At 43.4% G+C, this 27,695-nt stretch overlaps 2 protein-coding genes across 3 annotated transcripts in view; one reads left to right on the forward strand and one right to left on the reverse strand.

Annotated features, from left to right (window-relative positions):
• Positions 1-1,077: 1,077 nt before the first annotated feature.
• On the forward strand, positions 1,078-4,685 carry LOC105560139 (ATP-dependent RNA helicase Ddx1). The gene is made up of 12 exons (XM_012008986.1): positions 1,078-1,245; positions 1,381-1,432; positions 1,552-1,736; positions 1,820-2,019; positions 2,120-2,590; positions 2,672-2,841; positions 2,904-3,066; positions 3,161-3,347; positions 3,433-3,726; positions 3,799-4,016; positions 4,116-4,236; positions 4,305-4,685. The coding sequence occupies exons 1-12, from the start codon at positions 1,230-1,232 to the stop codon at positions 4,415-4,417; spliced, it is 2,190 nt and encodes a 729-aa protein (XP_011864376.1). The 5' UTR covers positions 1,078-1,229; the 3' UTR covers positions 4,418-4,685.
• Positions 4,686-4,857: 172 nt separating this feature from the next.
• Positions 4,858-27,695, reverse strand: part of LOC105560140 (guanine nucleotide-binding protein G(s) subunit alpha) — a 38,176-nt gene continuing 15,338 nt past the window's right edge. For both annotated transcript variants that reach the window (XM_012008988.1, XM_012008987.1), the window contains exons 5-10: positions 26,599-26,696; positions 15,180-15,234; positions 14,802-14,875; positions 13,949-14,128; positions 13,672-13,876; positions 4,858-13,582 (exon numbers count right to left, since the gene is read on the reverse strand). In XM_012008988.1, the coding sequence (XP_011864378.1) occupies positions 13,436-13,582; positions 13,672-13,876; positions 13,949-14,128; positions 14,802-14,875; positions 15,180-15,234; positions 26,599-26,696 (759 nt within the window). In that variant the 3' untranslated portion in view covers positions 4,858-13,435. The remainder of the gene's footprint in view (positions 13,583-13,671; positions 13,877-13,948; positions 14,129-14,801; positions 14,876-15,179; positions 15,235-26,598; positions 26,697-27,695) is intronic.

The following is a 27,695-nucleotide window of genomic DNA, read 5'->3' on the forward strand; positions in this document are numbered from 1 at the left end:
GGCCATTTCCATTTACAATAAATAATGTATGCCAGTTCGTATGTGCCTTTCCTGGATACGATCCTGAAAAGGGCCCAGGCACTTTTAGCCGTTGATACACTGTTGGCGCGAATAAAAACATGGCAGAAAATTGAGAACGCCCAGATCAAAGGCGCCGACAGAGAGTGCAACTACTGGTTATACTGTGGTGGAACCATTCCAATAACATCGTGGACCACAGGCCTTTAGAAGTGTCGTATCTAGATATTCGTGTGCGATGGATAATGGCGGGGCCATTTTGATTACTAGGGAAGTTTATTTGGATTGGTAGAAAGTGTAGCTGTGAACAGGTGCAGTCAGTTAAAATAATAAAATTAAAATTGCAATTATCTGGATCATTTCTTCATTTATGCCACGTTTTTAACCTATCCCTGATCATGTTCTCCGGATACTTTGTCAGTTTTCAAGATTCTCAATTTTCGCGATTTGAAGTTTGAAATTCTCGGAATTCTAATTCTTGGAAATATTGAAAAGTTCTTGGAATTTTAAATAGTATCACCTCTTTGCTGACCGTGTTCTCCTGAGTTTGTCAGATTTTGGGTTTGCAAAAAATTCGTGGAAATTTAGATAGTGCCACCTCTTTGCTGATCATGTTCTCCTGATGCTTTCCCAGTTTTCGAGATTCTCGAAAAGTCTCGAGGCATTGTACTCCGTCCAGGTATTCTTACGTTCATGATCGGAATAGTATCTACCGCATAGAACTTATACCTTTGAACTTAAGCCTATCACACAATGCGAGGCAACAGGCAATAGGAATAGGGAATAGAATTTTTGACGCGTTGGATTCGTCGGAAATTTTCCTTCAACCAATCCAACGCGTCAAAAATTCTATTCCCTATTCCTGTTGCCTGTTGCCTCGCATTGTGTGATAGGCTTTATACATATGTCTACAAGTTCTATGCTTTTTGCCCTCACGTTATTGGTCCGCTCTTATCATGAAAGAAATAAATAACATAGAAAGGCTTCGCTCATTATCTACTCCTAATTGACACTGCAGAGCCATCTGGCAATAAGTGTGCTGTATAGCCAGAAGGTGGGGCTGATAGCGCTTTTGCTCCGAACTCCGAGGCCTCCGAGTCTTCGCGTTATCAAAATACTTGCAAACGAAGACCGGCTGGCATATATTTATTAATCGCAATTCTAATTTTTTGCATTTTTATACGTATCCAGATAAACACAATTGAAAAAGAATGACTGCTTTCGAAGGTATGATGTTTTTAACAAATAACTCGTGTTGTAACTTGGCTCGCGTAAAGTGTCAATTCAGTTGTGTCAATTTGCGTAATAATTGTTATAGGTATCTTATATCACAATTATATGTTAATCTTTTTTACGTTTTAGAAATGGGTGTTTTGCCGGAAATAGCAAGAGCGGTTGACGAGATGGATTGGACGTAAGTAAAAAGGAGATCAAAAGATGTAACTTAATAATTTAAATATGTCATTTTGGAGAGAGAGAGAGAAAGATTCAATACTGTTTTTATAATTAGTCTCAATAGCATGTGAATTTCAGATTACCAACAGACGTTCAAGCCGAAGCTATCCCGTTGATTCTGGGTGGCGGTGATGTACTTATGGCTGCAGAAACTGGTAGTGGAAAAACTGGTGCTTTCTGTTTGCCTATTTTGCAAATAGTTTGGGAGACTCTTAAAGATTTGGAGTCTGGAAAAGGAGCCGGAACTGCAGTAGTTCAACAACGTGCGTATTAAATTTTGACAACAGTGCAAACTTACAAAATTTGTTGTCGAAAGTAGTATAACAAATAGTTTCTTTCGTTATAGCGACACATTGGGGACTGAGCCTCTTTGATAGAGGAAAAGCCATGGCAGTAACGCTAGATGGTTTAAGATGCCAGAGTAGAGAACAAAAAGAATGGCATGGTTGTCGCACAAATAAAGGAGTGTCAGGAAGTGGCAAATATTTTTTCGAAGCAACTGTTACTGACGAAGGTTTGTGTCGAGTAGGCTGGTCTACGTCCGAGGCAAGTATCACCTTTATAAGTGATACAGCAATCATTATTTTAAATTACTTTTATTTATTATGACGAGAGAGATTCATTAAGAATTTTATTCTTGGCACAGGCTGCCTTAGATTTGGGAACGGATAAATTTGGTTATGGATTTGGTGGTACCGGAAAGAAATCAAATGCGAAGCAATTTGACAATTATGGAGAGGCTTTTGGAATGCACGACGTGATCGGATGTTTCCTCGATTTGGCAAAGGGCGAAATAAAATTTACCAAGAACGGCGTGGATTTGGGTGTCGCATTTACATTAAATGCGCAGCAAAGATCCCAGACTTATTACCCAGCTGTCGTGCTAAAAAATGCCGAGATGGCCTTCAATTTTGGAGCGCAATCGTTTAAGCATCCGCCTCCAAATGATTATGTGGCTGTATCGTCGGCTCCAAAAGAATTTGTCAAGAACAATATCGTTAACAGCAATCAGAGTTCGTCTAACGAAAGCGGTAAACCGAGAAATAACGCGCCTCAGGCGATCATTATAGAGCCTTCTCGCGAATTAGCTGAACAAACTTACAATCAAATTCAGAAAGTAAGAATTTGAATAAATTTGCCATCGAGAGTACAATATATACATATATGATATTAACAAAGTGGCCTTATTATTTTTCAGTTTAAAACACATTTAAAGGATCCAACGATCAGAGAATTGCTTGTTATTGGTGGAGTAAGCGTGAAAGAACAGATCGCTACTTTGAATTCTGGCGTGGATCTAGTAGTTGGGACCCCCGGACGATTGGAGGACCTCATACAAGGCGGTTATTTGTTATTAACACACTGCAGGTAGTTTGTGACTTAACTCCAAAGAAATGGCATCAGATCGGTATAAATTTATGTGTTTCAAGGTTTTTTGTGCTGGACGAAGCTGATGGTCTATTAAAACAGGGTTACACCGAACTTATCGATCGTTTGCACAGACAAATCCCGAAAATTACGTCTGACGGCAAAAGATTGCAGATGATCGTGTGCTCGGCGACGTTACACGCATTCGAAGTTAAAAAGATGGCCGTAAGTATGGCACGAGAGCTATTTATTATGATTGTGTAGTATATAAGTAAGCGAATATATCCAGCAAAATTTTGACCGTTTGACTTTGTTGCAGGAACGTTTGATGCATTTCCCAACTTGGGTTGATTTGAAGGGCGAAGATGCGGTACCAGAGACCGTACATCATATCGTAGTGATGGTAGATCCACAGAAGGATAAATCATGGCGTAACTTGAGGAATTACATCGAGACTGACGGCGTGCACGCAAGAGACGAGATGAATAGAACAAATGATATTGCCTGTTAGACAATTGTCGTAATTCTAAGATAATAATCTCACGCGATAAACAAGAGTAATGCGATTTAATGATTGCGCTTGTCCTACAGGCTCCTTATCAGAGGCTGTGAAGATACTGAAGGGAGAGTACTGCATACGCGCTATCAAAGAACATAAAATGGACCGGGCATTGATATTCTGCAGAACAAAACTCGATTGCGATAATCTCGAGAGATATCTAAAGAAGTCCGGCGGACAGCAGTTCTCGTGCGTATGTCTGCACGGAGACAGGAAGCCCGCGGAACGTAAGGCTAATTTGGAAAAGTTTAAACGGCAAGAGGTAAAATTTTTGATCTGCACCGACGTAGCCGCTAGAGGATTGGATATCACCGGTTTGCCTTTTAGTAAGTAGTCATTTGGACGAGGTCATCCGAAGACGAGAACACGTAACGTTAATTTTGCACTACTTTTTTTAGTGATAAATGTGACTCTGCCCGACGAGAAATCTAATTATGTGCATCGCATTGGAAGAGTTGGTAGAGCTGAAAGGATGGGCCTGGCCATCTCTTTAGTCAGTAGTGTCCCAGAAAAAGTGTGGTATCACGGCGAATGGTGTCCATCTCGTGGAAGAAATTGCAGCAACACCAGCCTGACCGATCAAGGTGGCTGTTGTACCTGGTATAATGAACCTCGGGTAAGCCTCCAATATGTAATCTACTTTTGATTTCTATATTACATATAAAACTTAATTAATGTGGATGAGAATACTAATAATTAACTGATGTCTTCGCAGTACTTGGCAGATATTGAGGATCATTTGAACGTGACGATTCAACAAGTCGGTTCGGACATAAAAGTGCCAATGAACGAGTTTGATGGAAAAGTTACGTATGGTGAAAAAAGAATGGCGATGGGTACGTAATATTGTTTCTCATTATGTCGCAACAAACAGTTATTATATGTCTATCTACCTCTCTTATAGGCTCTGATTATAAAAATCATGTCCAACAAATGGCTCCTATTGTGGCCGAGTTAGCTGCGTTGGAATCTAGAGCGCAGATTACGTTTTTAAACACGCATATAACGGAGCGTTAAATACGAAATACTCAATTGAGGATATTTAACGATTGAACTTCTAATCGAATCTCACAATTCTAGTAATGATAATAATAATTGGTGTCCTATTCTAATAATAAATATTAAAGAAAATTAATTAATGTTATAATGTTTTAACATTATTTAACTACCATTGCTATTCTGTTTCTTTCTGTAAACTTGTAAACGTTTCTGAAGCTTCTTTCACATTTATAAAATATCATGGCATGTTGTATAATAAAAATAAAAATATAGCAGAAAAATGAAACTGTGCTTCTTTTTCTTGTGTGATAATAAAATAATATGCGATAAAATTATATGTATATATGCTCTACAAAAATTGGACCTGACAGCTAATTGCCACAGAGGCATGTGCCATTTACGTAAGACATACGGTAAGTATTTATTGTGTTATATCCTAAATAATTATACCATCACACTTTCATTTTACACATCATTTTAGTTACACAAACGTATGATACAATGGCTCTCCCTTTTTACTCTTGTAATTTTTTTGCATATACATATACATATATGTATATACATGTATATGCGTGCTTATATTGTTTGTGCATACGTTTTTCTTCTCTGTATTTATAATATACATATTACGTACGCTTAGAATTTACTAAATGACTTCTGTTTAATTACACATAATAATTTATACACATAACTCTTATATATTCTCGAAAGCAATGGTAAACGACTAAAGTTATACAGTATACAAATCATACTGTTCTCTTCTCACCGCAACTCGGATACAGCGTGTTTTCGGTTTTCTTCGTTTTTAACATGTTAAAGAGTCCTTGCGCGCGATGAATTTATCGTGTCCGCCTCTTCTTCACACACGTAACGAACGAGAGACACGCGCGTCTCTTTACGTTTATAAAGATTCATTTCTCCCTTTTTTCTCTCTCTCTTTCTCTCTCTCTCTAACACACGCACTCTCTCTCTTGCCCTTCCTTCCTCTTGCGCAGTTACTACAACGAATGTTAATTAAATCTTTATTCGCTAAATCAATTTATTAATTCATTAGCTTTAAGACTTGACGTAAACGTTTCTTGTTCTCTTTTCGCCTCTCGTATATTCAGCAGACAGTCATCACAGAATGAGAATGAAATATTTTTCTCGTAATCTAGTAACACATTTAACGCAGTCATGCACGTAGTCCCATATACATCGTCTGAAATACACGCAATGCACACCATTCAAACTGCGCGATTGATTCAATGAATTGCATATATATTTATATGTATGTGTGTGTGTTTATTTTATATTCTACTTGTGTTCGTTCCACGATTTGCATTCGAATGGCACCATCAGATATACAATGATATACATACACGCACGCTAAGTGCCTTTAACCATGTGTATTTGATCGTTTGTATGCGTACTTTTACACGGCAGCATTATATTTTTTTTCATCTGTATTAATTGCACTGTACGCAAGGTACTATTGATTCACCTCATCTCGTTCTTCCTTTTTCCTCCTCCTCTCTCTCTCTCTCTCTCTCTCTCTCTCTCTCTCTCTCTCTCTCTCTCTCTCTCTTTACATATCTATGTAACTCCTCTCGACGGAATTACAAGCCACAGTGGCGAGAGTACAAACAAAGTTGATGGAAATCGTGGCACGAACAATATGAATTTGATTTCCTAACGAATTTCACGAGTTCGCCAATCACTCACATCGCGTTTGCTCTTACTCGACTTGTGTCAACTCAATCGCACCTAAATTAGTGTACCACTTATTAAATGTCACCATCGAAGAGGTGACATTTCACACTTTCGCCTTTCTCTCTTGCACTGATAGTAATAGTAATAATAATAATAATATAATCCATCTTTAAGTCTTCAGCTAGACATCTTTCTAAGAGACACGCAATAACGAATAATTTAATGATACGAGAGAAAACGGGGCACGAGGGGACGTAGTTATATTGACGGTAATTTTCCTTGCTTCCTTTTTTTTTGGTTTCTTTTCTTTCACGTTTTCTTCTCACAATCACACGTAATAATAATTACGTGATCCGTCGATTTTCTTATAGCGATTTGGATTAAAGTGATTATCTTTACGGAACGACGTTGTATTCGTCAGTCTCCTCCGATCATGATACTTTATTTTAATCGCTTCTTATAAGCTATCCTACTGGATATATTTTCTTTTTTTTTGGGTAAGATCAATAAACCCCATCTCTCTCTTTCTCTCTCTCTCTCTCTCTCTCTCTCTCTCTCTCTCTCTCTCATTCTCTCTGTATATAATATCTCTCTTATAATACATACCATTATACGCGCGATGATGTATATTTGACGGCGATATTTTACGCTTTATAAAAATGTGGAGCCCAGCGAACCGCTATCGAAGACTAGAAAAAGTCAAATTCCAAATAGCACTGACGATCGTTCACCACACATATATCCTTATAGAAATGACACCATTTCGATTAATTACTTAATTTCTAGAATAGATAACGCGCTCGAGGCACAAGTAGCTTCTTTCTCTTGCTTCTCAATTTTTTTCCTAAAACGGCGGAGCGATCTCACATTAAACAATTATGCATATACACGAGATCGCATAAACATAACTTGACATACAACAGAAAGGAAAGTTCAAGAAGAGAAAATAACATACCGCATGCATATTTTTTGATATCTCCTATATCTATGTGCATGTGTGTGTGTGTGTGTGTGTGTGTGTGTGTGTGTGTAGAGATCAGATTTATTTACCTTCATTTTATCTACTACTTTAAATTAAAAATTAATTCTACGGTAACGAGAGTATGAGAAACGTAAGATCGCTTCGCATTTCTAATTTACCTAGGAAAAGAATCGAATTTTCCGACAAATGACAGAGATTTAACGAAACAACTTGCGTGAGGAAAAAACTATAGAAAGGCACGATCCACTATGGAACCATGGTGGAACCATGATATAGATACAAGATAATGGAACATTTCCTTTCCTCTCCGTGAATGGAAGAGCGATAAGATAGTGCACTGGCCCAACTCCGAAAGATTATGCCACATTTGGACGATTTCATCGAGATATCGATTCGAACCGAAATAAATTCGCATCTTTCGTGGAAACGTTCGCTCGTTCCATATATTTCGGTTAGCTGCCAAGTTCTATATATAATACATACATATATGTATACGTATACATATATATATATGCGTCGCTTTCAATATTTTTAAAATTTTAATAAATATAACGAATATATATTTATATATGTATATACATCACATATCGGACTAAACGATAACACTGCCGAATATACAATCTCTGTTTCTGATTCCGTCGATGAAATCATCCAAGAAGAAAGTATATCAGATGACATTATTTCGCAGCTCGCTGTTTAAAACTAATCGTCGGATACGGTTTATTCGTGACAAATGGTAACGTGGAAATGCAAGCGCGTGCTCTATACAATTGTATCTCACGTGTGTTCTTATGCATTCGCTTCTAACGCTCTCGACAGAGTGAAAGACGCACTTGTTTGTGCCGTAAAATTAGATTTTCGGTTTTTTTTTTCTGGAAAACTCGCAAAGAAACTCTCTTGTTCTCTCTTCCTCAAGATTAAGACATGCCATTTTATATATAAGTATATAAAATTAGGATATAAAATTCCATGATAAATCTCTTATAAAAGCAAAGTCGCGCTCGTGCCGTATGGACATCGATCGTGATTTCATCGCGCTCACATCAACTTTCGAGATTTTGTGCATGATTTTTAATCCGATTCTCGACACTAGTTACGAAGAACCCGCTCAAGCTGCTACTTTCAGTAGGTCAGCTCTTAATAATGACCGTCGCGACGGCAATAATAATTAATATTACAGCGATACGATTCGTTTTTAATAAGATTCGACAATGCGAGATTATTTATCGAATAACAGCGTAATCATCATGATTCGTTGGTAATCTAATCAAAACCGTATCGCACGCAGCATCTAACTGCCGCGTACGATAGACGCTCTTATTAGAAATGCATAACGTTCTCAAATTCCGAAGCTAATAGGATCATTGGATAATCACCTACTTTTAACTGTTTTCAGCCGTCAACTGTATTATGTAGGCTGACTGTGAGAGTCGCATTGCCAATCCGGATTAGCGGTCATTGACGTCAATGTGATTTTGTTTTTAAAGAGAAGAAAAAAACATTGTCTCAATTCTAATACTTCAGACACACTTTTAGATGGTTCCCCTTTTAAACTCTTGTCTCTCTACTAGCTTTTTCGTTTTCTACCTTACAAGGGAATAGACTAAACCAAAATTGGCGACAGCCGAGTTAGCGCGATAGCTCGTAATTACACCTTTTTGTTAATAGTTGCGTCGAATATCCTTATATCCTTGTTTATGTTGTGCCAATGCCAATTCCACGCGTCTCTACTTTTACTTTCGCTATTTAAGGCTACATAATCGGCGACGTGGTCCACAAAGAATATTGCTAAAGACGAAACAATAATGCGCTTCGCGGACAACGTGCTGCATCTATTATCTTTCCTTGTTTTTTTTTTATAGACGATTGGCGTTGTATCGCGTAACATCGCGTTGCTTTCTTTTCCGTTCATTATCGGCTTAAATCACACTCACGATCGTTGACGTATCTCGCGTTCGACTCAACAGGTGACGGCGTTTTCACCGATTCGATTTGCGGCTCTCCCTAACACTACCGGTCGTTCATCCGCGATCCAGATCGCGAGACTCAAATTCGAATTTTGAACGGGTCCATCGAAACGTCATCGCTTTCCCTCGATAATATTTACAAATAATATTAAGTCTGCGCAAATTACGATATATCTCGCACTCAGTATATATGAACGCCCATTTTTGTGTTTTTTTACGTACGATAAAAGAAAAGGAAACTTGTGCGATCTCGGCGTCTATGTATATAACATATGTATATGTCGCACTACAACATATATAGCCGCGAACCACGTAAATCAGCTATTTATTCGGCACATCGCATCGTCCACTTCGCTTTTGCGTACACGCATACTCGCACATACGAATAATACATTACACACTCGTGAATTCTTTCTTTTTCATGGTCTGTGGATAATAGCGACATTGTCCTTACGTGTCACGCATACCCACGCACGCACACAACAAACACAAAACGTACGTACTGTCGTGGCCAGTAGCACAGACAATAGAAATCCGTCATTACGTGGCTTCGATTTATCTTCTCTTCTAATTTCCGTTCGACGTCGCTACGTAAACCTCTCGAAATCAGAAAACAGGGCGTACCCGTTACTTCTTCTCTTCTACTATGGAAAAAGAGAGGAAAAGAGGAGAAGGGAAAGAAATCTAGGCACGAAAGTACTAATTACTCGTTATATTCGCCTCCATTCGACTTTGTGCCGGATGTGAACATTCAACGTTTCACGAAAGTTTGATGGACAATAATCGCGAAGAGATTCTCTCCTTTTTCTCGGTTTCTCTCTAGCTCTCTCTTTCTCTTCCTCAGTCGTAGTAAAAATAACGTTTCGCGAACTTATAAATAAGTTAATATGTTACAAACTATGGCTTGTCTGTACTTATATGCTAGCACGATAGGTGCAAATTAGATACACACTGAGACGACCGGTTTATTCCATTTCTTCGCCGAACGTTGTGGAATCAATGATTTCTATTCCCCCCCCCGTCCTCTGTAAAAAGACAGGCTAAAAATTTTCAAACACAACTCTACGATTCTTTACCCCGAGTTACCAAGTAAATGAAATAAGACAGGGCGCAAAGAGGAATTTTACTTGGCGATGTTTACGGTCGACTTTTTGGTACCATGCTTCCACACGTACTTGTACACGTACACCGATATTGTATGAAGTTACAGTTACGTAGTTGTGGACACGTCGGCATGTAGAGGATACCTGTTATGTAATGCCCCGAGATTCCTATGTTCTCGTCGGGTTATGGTAAAAAGTGTAAGAGTCGCGCGCGAGATAATAATTTAACAAGTCGAGCGGACAAACTACAGTGTAACGTCACTTACAATGAGTAAAATAGCGAGATAAAAAAAGAAGATAAAGTTGCATGGGCACTTGTACAAAAGAAGGCCAAGATTCCTTAAACCTTAGAAACGATCTTGTGAGACAAACCGAAACGTGGCCGTTTCAATTGTGCGCTCCCGCCATAACAAAAAGATTAGACTATAAAATTGCAAAGACACGATTAACAATCAGTAACTTAATAAAAAAAAAACATACAGAAGTAACGATCGAGTGTATTACAGTGTGCTACGCAAAACCCTCGGAATCTCGCTCGGTTTTACCTTAATTGTTATTTTACTTGCTTCGATTTGATTCTCGTTATTTGCGGTAATCACGACGAGTCGGTCATCGGCGTTAACCCTTTGTTCACAATATGCAAAAAAAGATTCTTTCAGATTAGACAATTGGAGACGAGATGGACTGCGATTATCAACTGTCCGTGAACTATCAGGATTTGCCACATTAATCGCCACGAAATAGCTAGGGCAATGTGGAATCAATCGCGAGAGAAATTGCAATCGATCGAAAGAAAAATGTTACTGTAAACGTCTCGAGTCTCGCTAGATCCTTGTGTCGCGATACGTAGCTAAAAGATTAACCGAACAACGCGCGTCAAGTGTGTGTATGCGAGCGGGCTGTGCGCAATTTTTTACGGGATTCCCTTCTCTGTTTCAATTACACAGAAAACTCGTTATAAGCGACGACGAGATATACGACGATGTGTATGTACATATGGAGAACGTACGAGTGACATTATATCGTATACGCACATGCATAAATCCTCTAAACAACTCGATACGCGAGCACACAATGATATACGCACATAGACCAAGGATTCCCGATTCTTTTGCAACAAGAATGAAGTCGGTAATTGACAATGTAAATGCGCGAGGACTTATTCGTCGAAATCTTCCCTTTTTTTTTCCTTTCCGATACATCATCATTATCTCTCAGCGAGCTAGCAAGATTACATTAGTCGTTAATCCTAATTATTTATGCGTTATGTTATTTCTCTTTATTAATAATAACCGCGGCCAATCTTCCTTCTCTTAACGCATGCCAAATTTTCAGACTTGGTACACATCTCTCACCAAAAATATAGGTATGTATGTATATATAGTTTCTTCTTTTTACAAAATTATTATATACAATTATAAATTTGTGATTATATATTTACTTTTAAATACTGTAGCGAAAAAATATTTCATTTCCGTATTTCAGTAGGAAAGTGACTGGAGTAGCTGCTCTAATTAGCCGTCTTCAAATTGCGTTGCTTGATCTATGTATGTATATACGTCATTAGCGCGCGAGCATTCTGTTATTTTTCGATACTAAAAACATGGTAAAAATCGAGGAAAAGTTGGCGGATGGCTTACCGCACACGGGATGTTCAAGTAGCGACGACGAGGAAAGTGGGATGCAATTGTCGTGGCGCGATGCGCGAGCAACAACATCTTTTCGCGCATCGGCCCGCGTCTCGGGACCGCGAAAACGATCCAGCCAGTCGATCGGATCAGGAACGTAAAAATTTGTACACGTTACATCCGAAAGAGAATGCGAGAGATGCGAATTTCAGGGTGAAAGGAAAAACGAGATTACCCTTACACAAGTCTCGAAACGCGTGCAACGTATCGCGAAATTATACTTGCGTGCGTATAGTAACGAAGAACTTGAACGTGGCACATTTCTTACGTGGGCTAGGGCTAGGATATACAGAGACGATTGCTACTGCGGGTAGCGCGCGCGCGCACGTGCCTAAGTACAGAGAAATTAAAAAAGTAACTCGATTTTTCTTTACGGTATATATAGATTGTATATATATATATATATTTATATGTAAATAGATCGGTGAAAAAAGGGGAAATCCATATCCGTGAGAGATCTCGATCGTAAGAAACGTACGTTAAAACGATGAGAATCCGTGGACGGTCACCCTGTACATATACTCGATACATAGTTATATAATTAAAACGCTCTTCGAAATACTGTAAAATCTCACAAAATACTCTTCTCGTAAAAAGGGCGCGGCTGAGACTCCTACAGGTCGGGCCAATGTAATAATAAAAAGAATCGAGATTCGGAAGTCGAAGGCTCAACGAAAGAAAACGAAGAAAACAAGAGACGCGGAGATTCTAAGCGAGATGTACGGAGGGGAGCGAGGCGAAAGTATAGCGGAGATTCGGAAACGATTAAGGAGGAAAGTACAAAAAAAACCCGATAAGAGTTGTTTCTTTTTTCTTCTTTTTTTTTGTTTACCGGAGAGGTTCGCCTAAGTCTTAGGAAACATCCTTAACTCTAATCTGAACGATAATTCACGTCAAGAGTGTGTTGAACGGAGAGGATCGTCCCTCGAATCACATCCGACGACGACGTTGGCCCACGCTTATGACAGTTACGACAGGATTCACCCGCGTTCCGCCACCGAGCGGAATCGCGTGCGAGAGGAATAAAATTAACGAGGTAATGGTTCACGCGCGCGACTCAACGGCGCGGCGCGAGAGAGCGTTTCGATCCCGCCGTCGTCCGGATACGACGACGACGAGCGTTCAGCACACTCTTTCATCTACTCAAAGGAGAGTCGAGTGATGGAGAGGGGCCGCTCGTACGTTTTCATCCAACTCAGGCGACTCGCGGTGCTAGGACACGTGCTAGCCGACGTGTCGACGCGCGCGGTCATCTCTCGCGGCTTGGCTCGCGGCGAATTTATTCCGCGCGAGAAGGAAGTCGCTTCGCACGCAACAGACGGATTCAGCTCGCACAGCGGAGAGCAGCTCGCAGTGGTGGTGTGTTGACCGCGCGTAGAGTCCGCTGGCGCGCTCCCGGGCTTTCCTGGACTGGCGACGAGCGAGTCCTACCCACGCGTTACCTGAATACGCCCAGGCGTGTGGAACTCGAGCGAGTCCTCGCGGCCACAATTCATGACATGGCACGACATGGCACGGCACGGCACGGCTCATGCGATTCGCAGTAGGTGCAGCGTGGCCGTCAGGTTAACGAACGATGACAGGAGACGTCGGCAGAAACGAAGTCACAAGAGCTCGTATTGGCGCAGGTGCATCCGCTGGATGATGTCCCGGCAATCGTTGAACACTCTCTTGATGTTTTCCGTGTCGACGGCGCACGTGAAGTGCGGGTAACAGTAGTGCTTGCCGTCGCCGCTCGCCGTACTTATGCGCTACAAAGACAAGCGGGTCGCAACAACGTGAGAATGCCTCGCGGTCGAGCAGCTACGATCGACCGGATCGTGTGCATTATTATACTTACGAGAAACTCGTCTCTGATAAAGTACTTGGCCCTTATGACGTCCGGCACTTCCGCGGGATCCGCCGCCATCCCGGGCTCCACCGGTGTTTGGTAGCGCGCGAATTCCGGAAAGTAATCCTCCAATTTGTGCTTGCCCGCCTTGACCTTTTCCGCTAATAGATCTTGCTTGTTTAGAAAGAGGATCACCGAGATCGTGCGGAGCCACCTGCGAGATAACGACGTGTCGGTGTAACGCCCGGGTTCGAAAAGGAATATTTTTAAGGTAGAGGCTGCCTACCGATTGTTCCAGATACTTTTGAAGAGATCGAGACTCTCCCTGAGTCTCAACTTTGTAGGGTCTTCCCTGAGTACCATATTGTAACTACTACACGCCGTGACGAATATAATCGCCGTAACGTCGTTGAAGCACTGTATCCATTTTCTTCTCTCGTCACGCTGACCACCGACGTCGAACATGCTGCAAAAGCGGGAAGGAGATGCTCGATAAAATTGCTCGATAAACCTGCGGCGTCGCGAGCCCGCGCGCGCGATCCAACGATCCACGCCCTTACCGCAGGGCAAAGCCGTTTAGGGCCGTTCGGACGGTCCTTTCACTTCAAAATCCATCTCTCGAGCCGTTTTACTATTTATTATACGTCACGGCATTATCGGATCTTCTTAAGAAGTTACAAACGGACCAATTTCTCGAGTAAATACTCGTTACAAGCGAGAGCTTGGCTGCGCGAGCGTGGCGAGAGTGGCGACAACAAAGGGGTGTGGTGGGCCTATAGAAAATAATGTGGGGCGCCGCACGTGACCTGTGCGAGTGAACGCAAAAAGGGAAAATGTTACAAAGTTGCGGAGGCGTTAACGCGGTTAACGGATTTCAGCTTACACGTTATAACAGTGTAAGTCTTGCCAGCAGCGGCCGTAATGCACAGAGGTGCTCGGCTAAGATGCGCGCCACCGCCATCACCACCGCCGCCACCGCCGCCGCCGTCGCCGCCGCCGTCGCCGCCGCTGCCGCCGCCGCCGCTTTGCGTTTATATTTACCGTCGGCCGATGTTACTGTAATACGTCGGCTATATATAGCCACGCGACATTGGAATAAAGCGCGCGCGAGGAGCAGCGTGTCGCGCTATGGGACTTACTGAAAGTTTACTTTGTCGACCTGAAATCTCGTCTCGAAAATGCCGGACGTGAGGACTCGACACCTGAGGATGTCCTGGAACAAAACGCAACGTTACTCGTTACACAGTTGTTAACATTAAGTTAACATCGCTGTGGCCTGGTTTTTCATTTTCTCGTTGATCGCTAAACTCTGGTTAACGGTTACCGGGGAAAGTGAAAAACACCTGGGCCTATGTTCGCGCCGAGCGAGTATTCGAGTTCGGAATAATTTCAATCCTTCAACGACGGAAATATAGAGAAAGGAAAAAAGTTTCCGATATGCCGAACTCGTCTTGCAAAGTTACCCCGTCATTATCGGCTCTTAAGAGATTCGACGAAAGGGAAACTGTAATAATCACCTGTTCCGTGGGCGTGTAATCCGGCTGTTTTACGATGGCTACCTTATCTAGAAAACTGAAACAGAACGGAACAAGATTAGTGAGATTTAGAATTCTACTGCGAGATGATTCGATAAGATAATTTGTAATTTTTCACAAGATTTATTGCAAAGAGGATAGCGCGCGCGCGCGCGCGAGTGTATGTTTTTTTTAATATTTATCCGACAACATATTCAATAACTACGTGCCACGGCATCCGCAGTATTCCATGAATATTCCGCGCGTTACGCGTGCTGAATGGAAAAACGAAAAGACGTGCATTCGACGCACGTTTCATTAAGCGAACGTTACCAATCCAAGAAGGAGCGGTTGCAAATTTTTATCGCCACTTGGCAAAAATATGCCTAACTGAATTGCGCGAGGTATACGCGGTGTATATTGAGAGAGAGAGAGAATCCTCACGATAATTTCTCAAAACTATTATAAATCTCCCGGGTAGTCAGTCCGTGCCTACGTGTAAAAGGGAAAACGTTAAGTATATCGAGTAGCCATACCTTCGACGACGTGGCAACATGAATTCGTCAAAATCAAGTTGAACTAGTTTCGATCGATGCGGGGCATCCGCGATAACAATCATTGTCAATCAACCGCATCGTTATCGTGAGAGCCACTCCACGCGTCCGTATGTGGTCGAAAACGTGTCTCTTTCATATGCGATATAGATGTAAATCAAATTTTTGCCACCCAAGTCTTGGGTTTTTGCACTTTCGAGTACGAACAATTCGCGACACGACATAGACGGGGAAAAAGGCGAAAAACTAATATGCAGGGTGTTACGTAATACCCGCCTCACCTCTTATTTTTGGATAGAGCGGATTAGACCGAGTCGAAAAGTCCTGTACCATTTTGTAATTTTCCCAACGGTTAACGAGTTATTAATTATTAAAACTCGCTGTCTTAGCCCGGCCTACCGCCCAATTCGAGCGCGGGGCGAGATGCGGCCGTCCCGCGATTGGCGTTGCTAGGCGCGCGGAGAGTTGTTTATTATACGTAGCCGATGCCGTGTGTCATAAACAAGTCCCCGCCGGGCTAAGACAGCGAGTTTCAATAATTAATAACTCGTTAACCGTTGGGAAAATTACAAAATGGTACAGGACTTTTCGACTCAGTCTAATCCGCTCTATCCGTAAAGAAGAGGTGAGGCGGGTATTACATAACACCCTGTATAAAAGAAACGCGCGTGAAGAATCCGCTCTGGAAGAGACATGCGTTTATTAGAAGAAAATCGCGCGGCGATTTGTATTTTATCGAGATCCAGAGATGACGAGAGATCCAGAATTTAATTTATACCATTTCGAGACAGAGAACGTGCATCGCGAAAGTAAGGAAATTCGAAGCAGAAATATCGAGAAAGGTGTGCAGGCACGATCTCGTCGCCACGGAATTTTTCTTCGCGCATGTATGCATTCGTTTTTATCTATTTCTTGCAAAGTGCATAAAGGAGGTCTGTACATAGCACGTCGCTTTCCATATGCTTCAATTCCACACGTTGCTTCAGTTGCACGTACAGGGTCTTCTCAAAATTTACACAGACTCGTATACTTTCAAAAGTCTAGACTCTACAAAGAAAGCATGTGCCGAGCGTGTCAGAGGAAAAGAGAGTCTAGAGAGAAATAATTCGATAATGAAGCTACTTTTTCCTGCGTTTCCTCTTTCGCGATATCTGACGTAGATACTCGACATGCGTCGAGATGTGTCATTTCCGAACTTAATGTGAAACAGTTTTTACACGAGAACGTGGTTTAGTCGGCGCTAACGTAATCGAGTAACTCGAATGAAAAAAATATCTTAACGCACTTCCTTTGGATCTTTTGCAACTGTGACGAGTGCACGTTTCGGACTTTTATATTTTCCCGCCTTTAAAGAGAGAGAGAAAGGGATATTTATAATTATGGAATTAAAAGAGATTTTATTCTCGGAAGAATAATTCGACCGAGAACTTGTATTTATAATTAAAAACCAATGCTCGGCGGCAAAAAGCGACTTATTCTCGAAGGGATAACAAAGCGCATATTAGATCACGCAACAATAAATCGTATTATTATATCCGCGCCGATCTTTTGTGGCTATTATTCGCGATATTATCGCATTACATAGTTATATTAGTTGTACGAGAAACAGCGTTATATACTGACCGCATAACATTATATACGTATCCCCGTCCCCGGTGTAGAACCGCGGGATAATAATAAACCATGTTATTATATTCGCATCGATCTTACGACTATTGCTCGCGACGCGATATCCATCAGATTGTTACAATTACATGAGACATTACCGCTGTGCAACAACTGCATCGCATTATGTGCACCGTACGTATCTGCGACTCGCTGGAATAGAACCGCGGGATAATAATATAAACCATATTATCTCATTTGCATCGATTTTCTGTCCGGATTGCGATAGGGTGTACCGTTATCGAGTAGTATATCTCGTTACGTTGCCGCTGTTACCGAAACTGCCAAATTATTTTTGTCGCGTGTCTATCGATTACAGAGGAGAGTCCTCTCTCTCTCGATGTAAGAAGAGAGAGAGAAAAAAGAAGCCGGGGTGATCGGGACGTAGAGACACGAGAAATGCGGAATCGAGTGGACGCTTTTAGACGCTTAGACGCGTCGCCGGAATACGGGCCAATAACGTTATCAGAGGCGGTCGTTCGGTCGGAGCCCTCCGACACAGTGTCAACTTTCCTCTTTCGATCGAGCCGCGCTCCTGGGGCGGCCGGGCTTGAGCCGATCCCTCTTTCTCTCTCTCTCTCTCTCTCTCTCTTCTCTCCCGCCGTCGTCGCTCCACCGGAGCGAGAGGAGTGCCGTGCTCCTGCTCGGTAGAGAGTCTCAGACCGGGACACGTACGATGCCGCAGAATCCTACAGGAAACGCGTCGACGATAGCGCGCACGCCGCGACGGAGAACGGAAGCGGATGCTGAAGAAGGGCGGAATATCGGGAGCGCCCAAGGGAATCTCTCTCTCTCCCTTGCGCGCGCGCTATTTCGCGTCCCATGTTTGTACTCGCGTTCACCCTCAGCCTCCCTCAGTCTCCACCCTCCGTCACCCCTTTCGGAGAGCGAACGTTCTCTTTCTCTCGCGCGCGCTCGTGTACGCGCGCGCATGCACGCACACACGTCCAGGCTCTCTTTACCTTTCTCATATACCCGCTCTCATTCACTCGCGCCCGCTCCTTTCTCTGTGCCGGGACCCTCTCCCTTCGCGATCCAGCCTCCCTTCCTGCGCGCACCGAGGGCGGAGGGAGCCCACCGAGAGGGAAAATCGATCCTCGACGATGTCCTACCCTAACCCCAACCCCTCGGCCTCGCCGGGTGTGCATACACGCCCCTCTGGCACCCACTTTCCGCGATCCGGGTCATGGGTCACTGCCACCGCTCGTTCTGTGCGAGCCGTCAATCGTACGCAAGGGTTTAACACCGCGTGCGCTATTATCGCGCAAAATGTTATAAAAAACGCCTCCACTTTTGCGAGATAATTAAACCGCGTATCGAGAGTAGCCCCGTGACTCTACGAGACCGTACGCGTTAAGTATAGAAAGGATTAAACAGTTTCAATAATGATACGACGCGACGAGAGAAAAAGGGACCAAAAAAAAAGCGGACAGCGAATTGTTACAATGGAGATTCAACGGCGGAATTAAATTAAAAGAGAATATGAGATAATCGTACATGAGAGTAATTCGCATACGTATTGCGATACCGAATCAACCATCTCGTCGAGATGTAGGCGGCGAATAAATGAAAAAATACTCGGCCCCTGAAGCTCGAAGGCGACGATAATAAATCGTGCCAAGTATATCGACGCTAACGAGACGTAATACAAAACTATAATTCGCTTCTGGTGCAATAGCTTTCTCCCCGAAAGCGCGTACGTGTAAAAGCCTGGCGTATTCAAATTAACCCGGAAAACTTGAACTCTTTCTACCTGCGATTTGATCGGATTTTCGGTGAGTTTGTCGCGTAAATACGTAAATATTTTTCAAATCCTTAGCATGAAACTTGCATTATATTCAAAGTGACTAACTCTGCCCCGGTGGCACGTTGAGAGAGGAGAAAAATGGAGCTGGAGCAAATTCGATTTCTTTACTCACAATAATTACATAATATATCCCTCGAATCTAGTTGTACATACCAGTGTATTTAATTACCAAGAAAATACAATACTTTTGCATAACTCGACGTTACTCGGAATTATATTATAATTAAGCTTGTTTTATTCGAAGGCGTCTGTGTGTGTAAATGGAACGTCATTGTTGCCAAAAGCGATCGATGATCGCGCAATTTGTAAAACGAATACTATGCGGAGAAAATTTTCTATTCAAATTTACCCTGAAAATCACGTAGTCACGGGACTACGTGGCATTTTGAACAACTTTATGAGAGTTTTTTGAAACTTTACTACACATTTCACTAGTGAAATGTACACTAAGTATAATTACTAGTGAAAAGTATGGTAAAATTTCGAAAAACTCTCACAAAGTTGTTCGAAATGCCATGTTGTCTCACGATTACATGATTTTCGGGATAAATTTTCAGAAAAAAACATTCTCTCCGTGTACGGTGAGAAAGTGTGTCTGCTCGCGATGTGGCTACGATAAAAGGGAAATAAAATGGAGGGAAAAAAAAAGATTCGCGTATCTGCGTGTCTACGGTCGTGTAGGCTCGCGAGAGAAGGTAGGTCATGGAATTGGCGCGCTCCACCAGAAATGAGGCTATCGACCTCCAGAGAATTGAAAGAGGAAGGAGGTCGTGACCTACTGGCGGCTGCTGCTGCAGAACGATTTTCTCGTTATCGTGCCCGTGTTAACCCTCTGTCGGGACCTTGAGGCGAGCAAACGTGACAACGTTTGTTTCTGACAGCAATCCGGGCCAGTCGAAACGCGTAATGTCAGCGAGAAATAATAAATGTGGCCAGGCATTACGGAGTCGTGCGGATGCGAGCCCGTGTATTTTCGGGCAACGTTCAAACGCAGTTATATAAATAAGTTGCACAAATAAAGCATGTCAATTTATTCTTTTTCAGTCTGCGACGAGTATAGCGCTACAGATGATTTGTTATCCTCTCTTATCCGGCGATTTCTCTATATCGAAAATGGAATCGTGTATTTAAGAACCGTTTTCTTACAGTAAAAAAAAACAAAGCAGCGACGTGTGAGAAAACTGTCACGTGTACGAGGCCACGGTCTTACATAGTCTGGAAACGACAGTGGTGGGTGTTGACTCTTTTAACGTTCCCCTTTTTACTTCGATTTTCAGCAGCTGCAAGGTGTGCCATAATAGAGAGATGTCATGTGCGACAGATACAGACAGCAGCATTTGCCTTTTTCTATCACAGTTCTGTACCACGTATTGCACTACGGTACCGCATACGGCTTAGTTGATTCGACGAAAATTATTGAAAACAATCTCACAGAGCACCGTTGAGCTATATCTCGTCACATCCTTCAACAGCATCGACGCACAGTGATGACAGCGCGAACGAAAAACTACCTCGTTAACGCAGACACCCTCACCACTTGAAATTCGATGTCGTTTCCAGATCTGTGTATACGACCATAGTACAACTAGGTCCACTCCCTACCCCTTTGATCTTTGCGGCCCCGATCACGTGGTATTCCGCCGTAGACCCGGGCAGGATCCAGCGACACACATACAACTTTTCTCTCATTAGTCTGCCCAGAGCGATGTCGGATGCGCAGAAGGGATCGACGCGAAACGAAACGGAGTGGACCTACTATGTGTGCGACCGTGCTCCTACCACTCAAAATTCGATGTCGTGGCGGTGGCGTGAAAAAACAGCCTCTTTCTACATTTCCGCTCCGCTCGTTTAATATTTCTCTGTCCGATCTCGGCGCTTGTCAAACTCTATCGCCGCGAGAGAAGCCGGAGCTCGAATCGGCGCTTCGTAGCGATCGACAAAATGCCGCGTCGGATTTTTCAACCGCTTCCGGTTAAAGGTTAAACGTTCGACGTTCGTTGGCGAAGAATTAATTCGCGACGACAAAGCGGGGAAAACGATGAAAGCCGGATTGTGGGCGATAATAACGTGTATCGACTGGACTCGGACGGCGCGAATCGAACGCGCGTTTGATGTCGGCAGCAACAGCTAGGCGAAGCCCCTCCTGTGCCCTAAGCTCCGACCACGTTATTGAGCACGATATACAATATTATACACGAGGTGTTAATCTAGTCCCATATACAGAGCCGCACGGACAATCCCGAGGGGAGTTTCCTTTAGCGAGACCGATTGACCGCCATTCTCCTTAACCGTCTCTCAATCACTTCGATATGGATGCTCGCCGCATCGGTCAATTCATCTGGAAGAAATTGTTAATTTTGTAGAACGCAACGTTTGGTAACGATACCACTTGAACGAGCGCCGAGTCTACAGAAGAAAAAGAAACTCGCGGTAGTTTGGGACGTAATTAACTTTGTGATAACCAAGCTCAAATTAGCTGCCAAACGGCATTAATCACCGAGCGAGAATCGTCTCGCGCGATCCTTATCTCGCTAATATATATGCATGTATGTATGCATATGCGATGACACCCGAGACACCCCGTATGCAGGGCCGGTGGTCGGAAAGTGGGTAACGGTTTAACTCCTAGAACTACATCTACTCGACATGTAGATGTAGGGCCGACGTGTAATCAGTATGCGGCTTATGCGCTCAAACCGCGCCGCCACGAACCCATCGCGCCGTTTGTACGACGTAAGGCGTTATACAGTATGTGCCACCGCGCGATAATCGATAATGTTGCAACGAAATTCCCGAGTCACGGCAGAGTAGGCCGAAAAATTCGGGAGATCGGCCCGAGGGTTTCTCGAATCGCGCGACGAGGGCAGCCGGGATTTAAGAGGGATAAGATTACAGGTGGAGCGATCCGATTACGTTTCAGCGGTTTTAAAGTCCCCGTGATTCGATTCGATATCGCGCACGAGGGAGCCCGATGGCCCCGATCTCCTCGCTGCCGTTACAAATTGGAGTTTCGACGCCCGCGCGCGCGCGCGACCACTCGCTCGAATCGCAAATATTTGACGGACCTGGCGGTTCCAGCCGCGCGCCACCCTAACGTCGCCGACGAGCGGCGGCTCTCAACTGTAAACATTAAACATCCTCTTTGTCTTCCGCACTTGGGCGGGCGCGCGAAACGACAATTTCACTCTCAGCCGACACCGGGCAGAAGATACTGGCCGCGTTCAGCAGACACAACTGTTGAGCGAGCGCTCAATGATTTCTTAACATGATTGGCTGGATCTAAAAGTATTAGCCAATCATACTGAGCGCTCACTCAACAGTTGTGTCTGCTGAACGCGGCCAATGTTGCTTTTCGTCATCCCGCGATATAACTTGTAGGTCCACCCCGTCATTCGTTTCGTTTCGCGTCGATCCCGTCTGCGCATCCGACATTGCTCTGGGCAGACCAATGAGAGAAAAGTTGTACGTGTGGCTTTGACGAGTACGTGTATATACACACACGGAATACCACGTGATCGCGACCGCAAAGATCAATGGGGCCGGCAGAGAGTGGACCTGCTAGTTGTACTATGGTCGTCCGTCTTTTCGAAGAACGCCTTCTCTCGCTTTCCTGTCGAATTTTGCCCATTAATTAAATCAGAAGAATCCTCTCGATCGGCCACTGGGGGAGAGACACGCGTCACCCAAAAGGACCGGACAATTTCTGTAATCGCTCGTCATTACATTTTTAATTCGATGAAACTCCCGTTCCGCTACAATCGCCCCGTAAACGCAATTATGACGACAAGTCGCAAAGGGTTTAATTAAATTGCAGATACCTATCATAAAGATGAGATCAAAATGGCGTAATTGTGTTACGATTACGACAAACAACTGTTAATCGCGGTGTTAAAAGTTTCATGTTTCTTCATCTCTCCCCCCCCCCCGCCGGTTCTACAAATCGGATACAAAGTTTTGTAATCAACGCACGTTGATAGCAGGGTGCACCCCCTCGTTAGGCCGTTCCATCATTTCGAGGGTGCTTGACATAAGGAAGAATAAAAGTGAAAAGAATCAAGGCCCGAACACACGAGAAAACTTAAGCAGTAGAACCTGAAGCCAACTGCACACGATACTATTTTTCCCCCAACTGGATTGCTTACGAGAGCCAATCAGGATGCAGAGTTTTCGATCAGGTGACTTAGGGCTAAATCCTGATTGGCTCTCGTAAGCAATCCAGAAAAATAGTATCGCGTGCCGTTGGCTTAAGACTCAAGGACCAATGAGAGTCGAGAGCGTAAGCAGCCATTTTGAAACTTAAGCAGTGCTGAAAATTCCGAATGGTTGTAATTGTTAAGTCTTAAGTTTTACTGCTCAAGTCTTTTCGCGAGTACGGGCCTTCACTGTCGGCGCACACCGACGTGTATCGACGGCGAAGACAGGCGCGCGCGCGCGCGCGAGAGAGAGAAGAGCGGCTGTCTATCCAAACATTTACGAGCTATGTGTATAGCAGCATCAATAATCCGCGCGATATAGACCAGTGCCTAAATATAGCGGCGCGTGTTTCCTTTTTTAAGACGCGCCGAGGTGTGCTATCGCGTAATTGAAACGTCGCTTACTTCCATAATCGAGACGAGACGCGCACGATTAAAACCTAATCTATGTGCCCTTTTTGCGTCTAGAAATATTCTATATTATATAAGCAAATCAAGAGGCTTAAAAAAATTAGTCGACAATTTACGGTCGTACAATGTACAGTTTGTCAACCGGCTCAAATTTTTTCAACGTATTTATCGGCCGCAAAATCGAATGTTTCTAGGCGCAGAGAGCACATTGTAGATCAGCCTTAAAATACGGTAACGACACGCGGCACGAAACACACGCGTAATATATGTGCTGTTCTCGTAATTACATGTATTGTTCTCGTTTTTTTTTTCTAGCAACGACTACGCAATTGCGCGTCCTCGGAGTTTTATCTCGCGCGTCGGCGCTAAAGATCATCCGATCCGGAAACGATTCCCGTTAAACCGACAATCAATAATCGCGCGTTGTCGTGCACGGTAATCGTGTGATGGACAAATATTGATTCTCCACACACTGACTCAGATTCGTGATATTTTCGTGAGGGAGTACATATCGTTGCGCCGCATTTAGTGCGCGCAAGAAGGTCGCGCTTTTGCTATGTCACGCGCGTTGCGCGTTTACAAAAGAAATTTCTACCGGTGAGGTAACGATTGTCCGAAATCGTGACGTTAAACAGAGTAAACAGGATCGTATCTCGGCTCTTGGATTTCTCTCTCGGGAAAGGCTCGCGGGCGGTTGACGCGACATCTCCGTCGCGGCGTGTCCGTAACGTGGCCATTTGCGAAAAGCGGATTTCGGATGTAATAACAAATCGGCGCGTTCGTCCCCGACTACGCTACATTCGTGACTAGGCGAACGTATTTTTAATATATTAGATACTGTTATAGAAGCACGGCCACTACACGAGGCTAGATACCGCAAGATTATAGCCATCTTGTGTCTCCGTCATCTATACGAATACGTCGAGAACGCTATATCTCACCACCGGAGCGCGATGTCTAAAAATACATCGCGCTATTTTTAACGTCGATTCCTGCGCTACACACGAGAGCGAGAGAGAGAGCGAAAGCGAGAGCGAGCGAGCTGGAGAGCGAGAGCGAGCCGCGCTAGTGGGAAAAAAAAGAGAAAACACAAGAAATCTGCGATAATGCGATTACGAGTGGCACGAAATATTGATGAAGAAAGAAAGAGAGAAAGAGAGAAAGAGAGACTCGTAGTGTCCCGTCACTCGTAAATTTAGCAATATACCAAAGTTCAAATAGAGAATTCGTTCGGCGAAAATACACACATTTTCCCTGCTGCCGTGTGTTCTCTCGTAAGGTACTGTTAAAAAATAGAATAATCACTCCGCTTATTTGCCCGTTTGATCTCGGATGAAATTTTCAGAGTGAACATTTTAACAGATCGATTCAGATTAGGTATGCGGGATAAATCGGGGTATTTCTGGGTAAACGAATAATGTTTGGTATTGCGATTCCGCAGAACGGGACGTACGAGACTGTCAAATTGAAGTGTTTGGCGAGCCGACAGGTGCGAAAAGCAGTCACATGCCGATTGTTGGCTAAACGGATAAGGTCGTGGTTTACGCCGCGGAGATTTTACGCCTTTTTCCTCATATGTATAAAGATCTCTGGTGCAATAACCCTCGCGTTTAAAATACCAGCCATTCCATTCGACCCGGTCGTTTAATTCTCGTCCGTCAAACGCATTCGCTATCGTAATCTCATCGAATTACGCGACGACGCCGCTTTATATAACCAAGTCAACGCTCGTATCATCGAATTAGCGTACAAAAAAGCTCGAGGTTGGGTCAATTTGTTGGGAGAGTCTCTGGATAAACGGGTGGCCCCTATTAAAGTGATTACCTCGTTAAGGCATTGTCTTCATTGGCATTAAATCGGTGTCACAAGTCTATAAATACACGCGCGCATATCGCATCTACACAGACATGGATTTTTCTTACTTTTTTTCCCTGACAATTTCATTCACAATTACAACAAATTTATTCACATGCACGGAAACGGGAAAAATTTCAGAGAAACGAAGATGTCTGTCGAGTAGATTATCGAACGATAGAACGAAAGAACACAGACCGCGCTGTGTTTGCTAAACTAGACTTTTCAGTTCAAAAAAAGTCGAAATAAACATCTTTATACTGTTGTTGCGACAAATATTATCATATGCCTCGGTGATCGAATTGGTGAGACGCCCGCCTAGAGTGTAGGGAGGTCCAGGTTCAAACCCTGGCCGAGGTAATATTTTTCGCAATAAATTTTCTGTATTATTAAAAATGCCGGGTGTATGGTCAAGAAAACACTGCCGTTGTTAATTACCGCTGGCGACATTGAAGAATTCTTATTAGTTAAACTAGATTTGTTCTGGGGGAAAAAAAGACCTCGCGCACCCAACAACGACAGATCCGCGATGCATGGTGTTATCGACGAATAAGCGTTATCTTACCGGGTTTCTTATCGTGCTCGTGATATCACCCCCGTGGCAGATTACAACAACCGCGCCTCGTATTCCTCATATACATATGGGAAGATCCAGCGATCGACAAGTGCGCCAAAATTCAATTGCAGATTTTGCAAAAAAAGAAACCGCAACGTATCGATCAATTGTTAAAAATGTTTGACAAATTCGATTGCCGTAGATTTACTTTGGTTTGTTAGTCCAGCATGTATGCGTATCCGAATGGACTAGCTATGACGTGGCATCAACACGGTCCATTGAGAACGACGTCGGTTGTGCTATTTTTAATTCCTCGCGGCTCTCTGAACGGTACGACGTATCGTTGAACCTTTTCACAAGTTTGTAAAATAAAACAACTTACTATTTGGCGCAGTCGATGAGTTGATACTCGTTACTCCTCTCGAAGCTCTGTTGAACGCCCCGGTCTTTCCAAAGAGTTTCGACGATTTCGTAGAATTCCTGAAAGCAGAACAATCGACCAACGATTACACTCGATTGGCGCTTCTGCGAATCTTCGCGAGAAGGAAACCCATTAATCTAAGAATATGCGCGCGTTTCGGATTGAAGCAACGTGATAAATTGCAAGTTGTTTCCGATGCAACGACTTTCGAGGAAATGGAGGATTAAAAATTCCTTAGCGAATCTAAACGCGTTAGAATCCCGAAGCGCGAGACCGGGATGCAACCCACGAACCGATTGCGATGTAAAGACTGTCGGTGAATTGAACGGCGCGAGCCTCGCAATACGGCCTATTCGCGTATATTTATAGTACATTTATCACCGCTTTTATTGCACAGAATTGCCGCGCCGTTGTAATATTTCATGTTTAATTCGTCGTTAACTCGTCGCGAAAAGAACGTGCCGCCCGCAAAGTCCACGACATTGAAGAATAAAGCTGAACACGCGCGCGTACACGCGAGGAATGCGTAACAAACGCTGTTCAAATCGACCGCAGGGATTATTCAATCGTCGCCTCGTGATTTATCGGGGAAATATTTCAAGAAAGTGCTCGACGTTGCTGCAAAAGCAATCGACCAATTCTCGTCGATTTCACGCGATAGACAAATTTGCAGTCGCGACATACATTTTTATCGCTCCCAAGTTCCTTCGACCGCTGAAATCTTCAAAACTCCCCCCCATCTCTTAAAAAATTCTTCTTCTTCCTCGTGTATTAGGCTGAAAGACTGTTTTATCCAGTTCTCCTTCTAGTACTTTGAGCATTTGGTGTTACTTCATCTTCGGTAGGCTGCTAACCCTTGCCGAAGGAAACCTCCCATCTGGAGGCAAGATACTCTCGACGGTTGCCACTTCCCTTCGGGAAATTTCGATAAAGACCAGCGGTGAATTCGAACTCGGGTCTTTTCGTTCATTTGTTTACTAAACAGCGCACATTTCTCTGCGCCAGACTCGCCACTCTTGAAAAATTAGCCGAAATTCGCCCTCTACCATGACACATCC

The sequence above is a fragment of the Vollenhovia emeryi genome, unplaced genomic scaffold, assembly GCF_000949405.1.
Source record: "Vollenhovia emeryi isolate VEMERY1.0 unplaced genomic scaffold, V.emery_V1.0 DF939241.1, whole genome shotgun sequence".
Lineage (NCBI taxonomy): Eukaryota > Metazoa > Arthropoda > Insecta > Hymenoptera > Formicidae > Vollenhovia > Vollenhovia emeryi.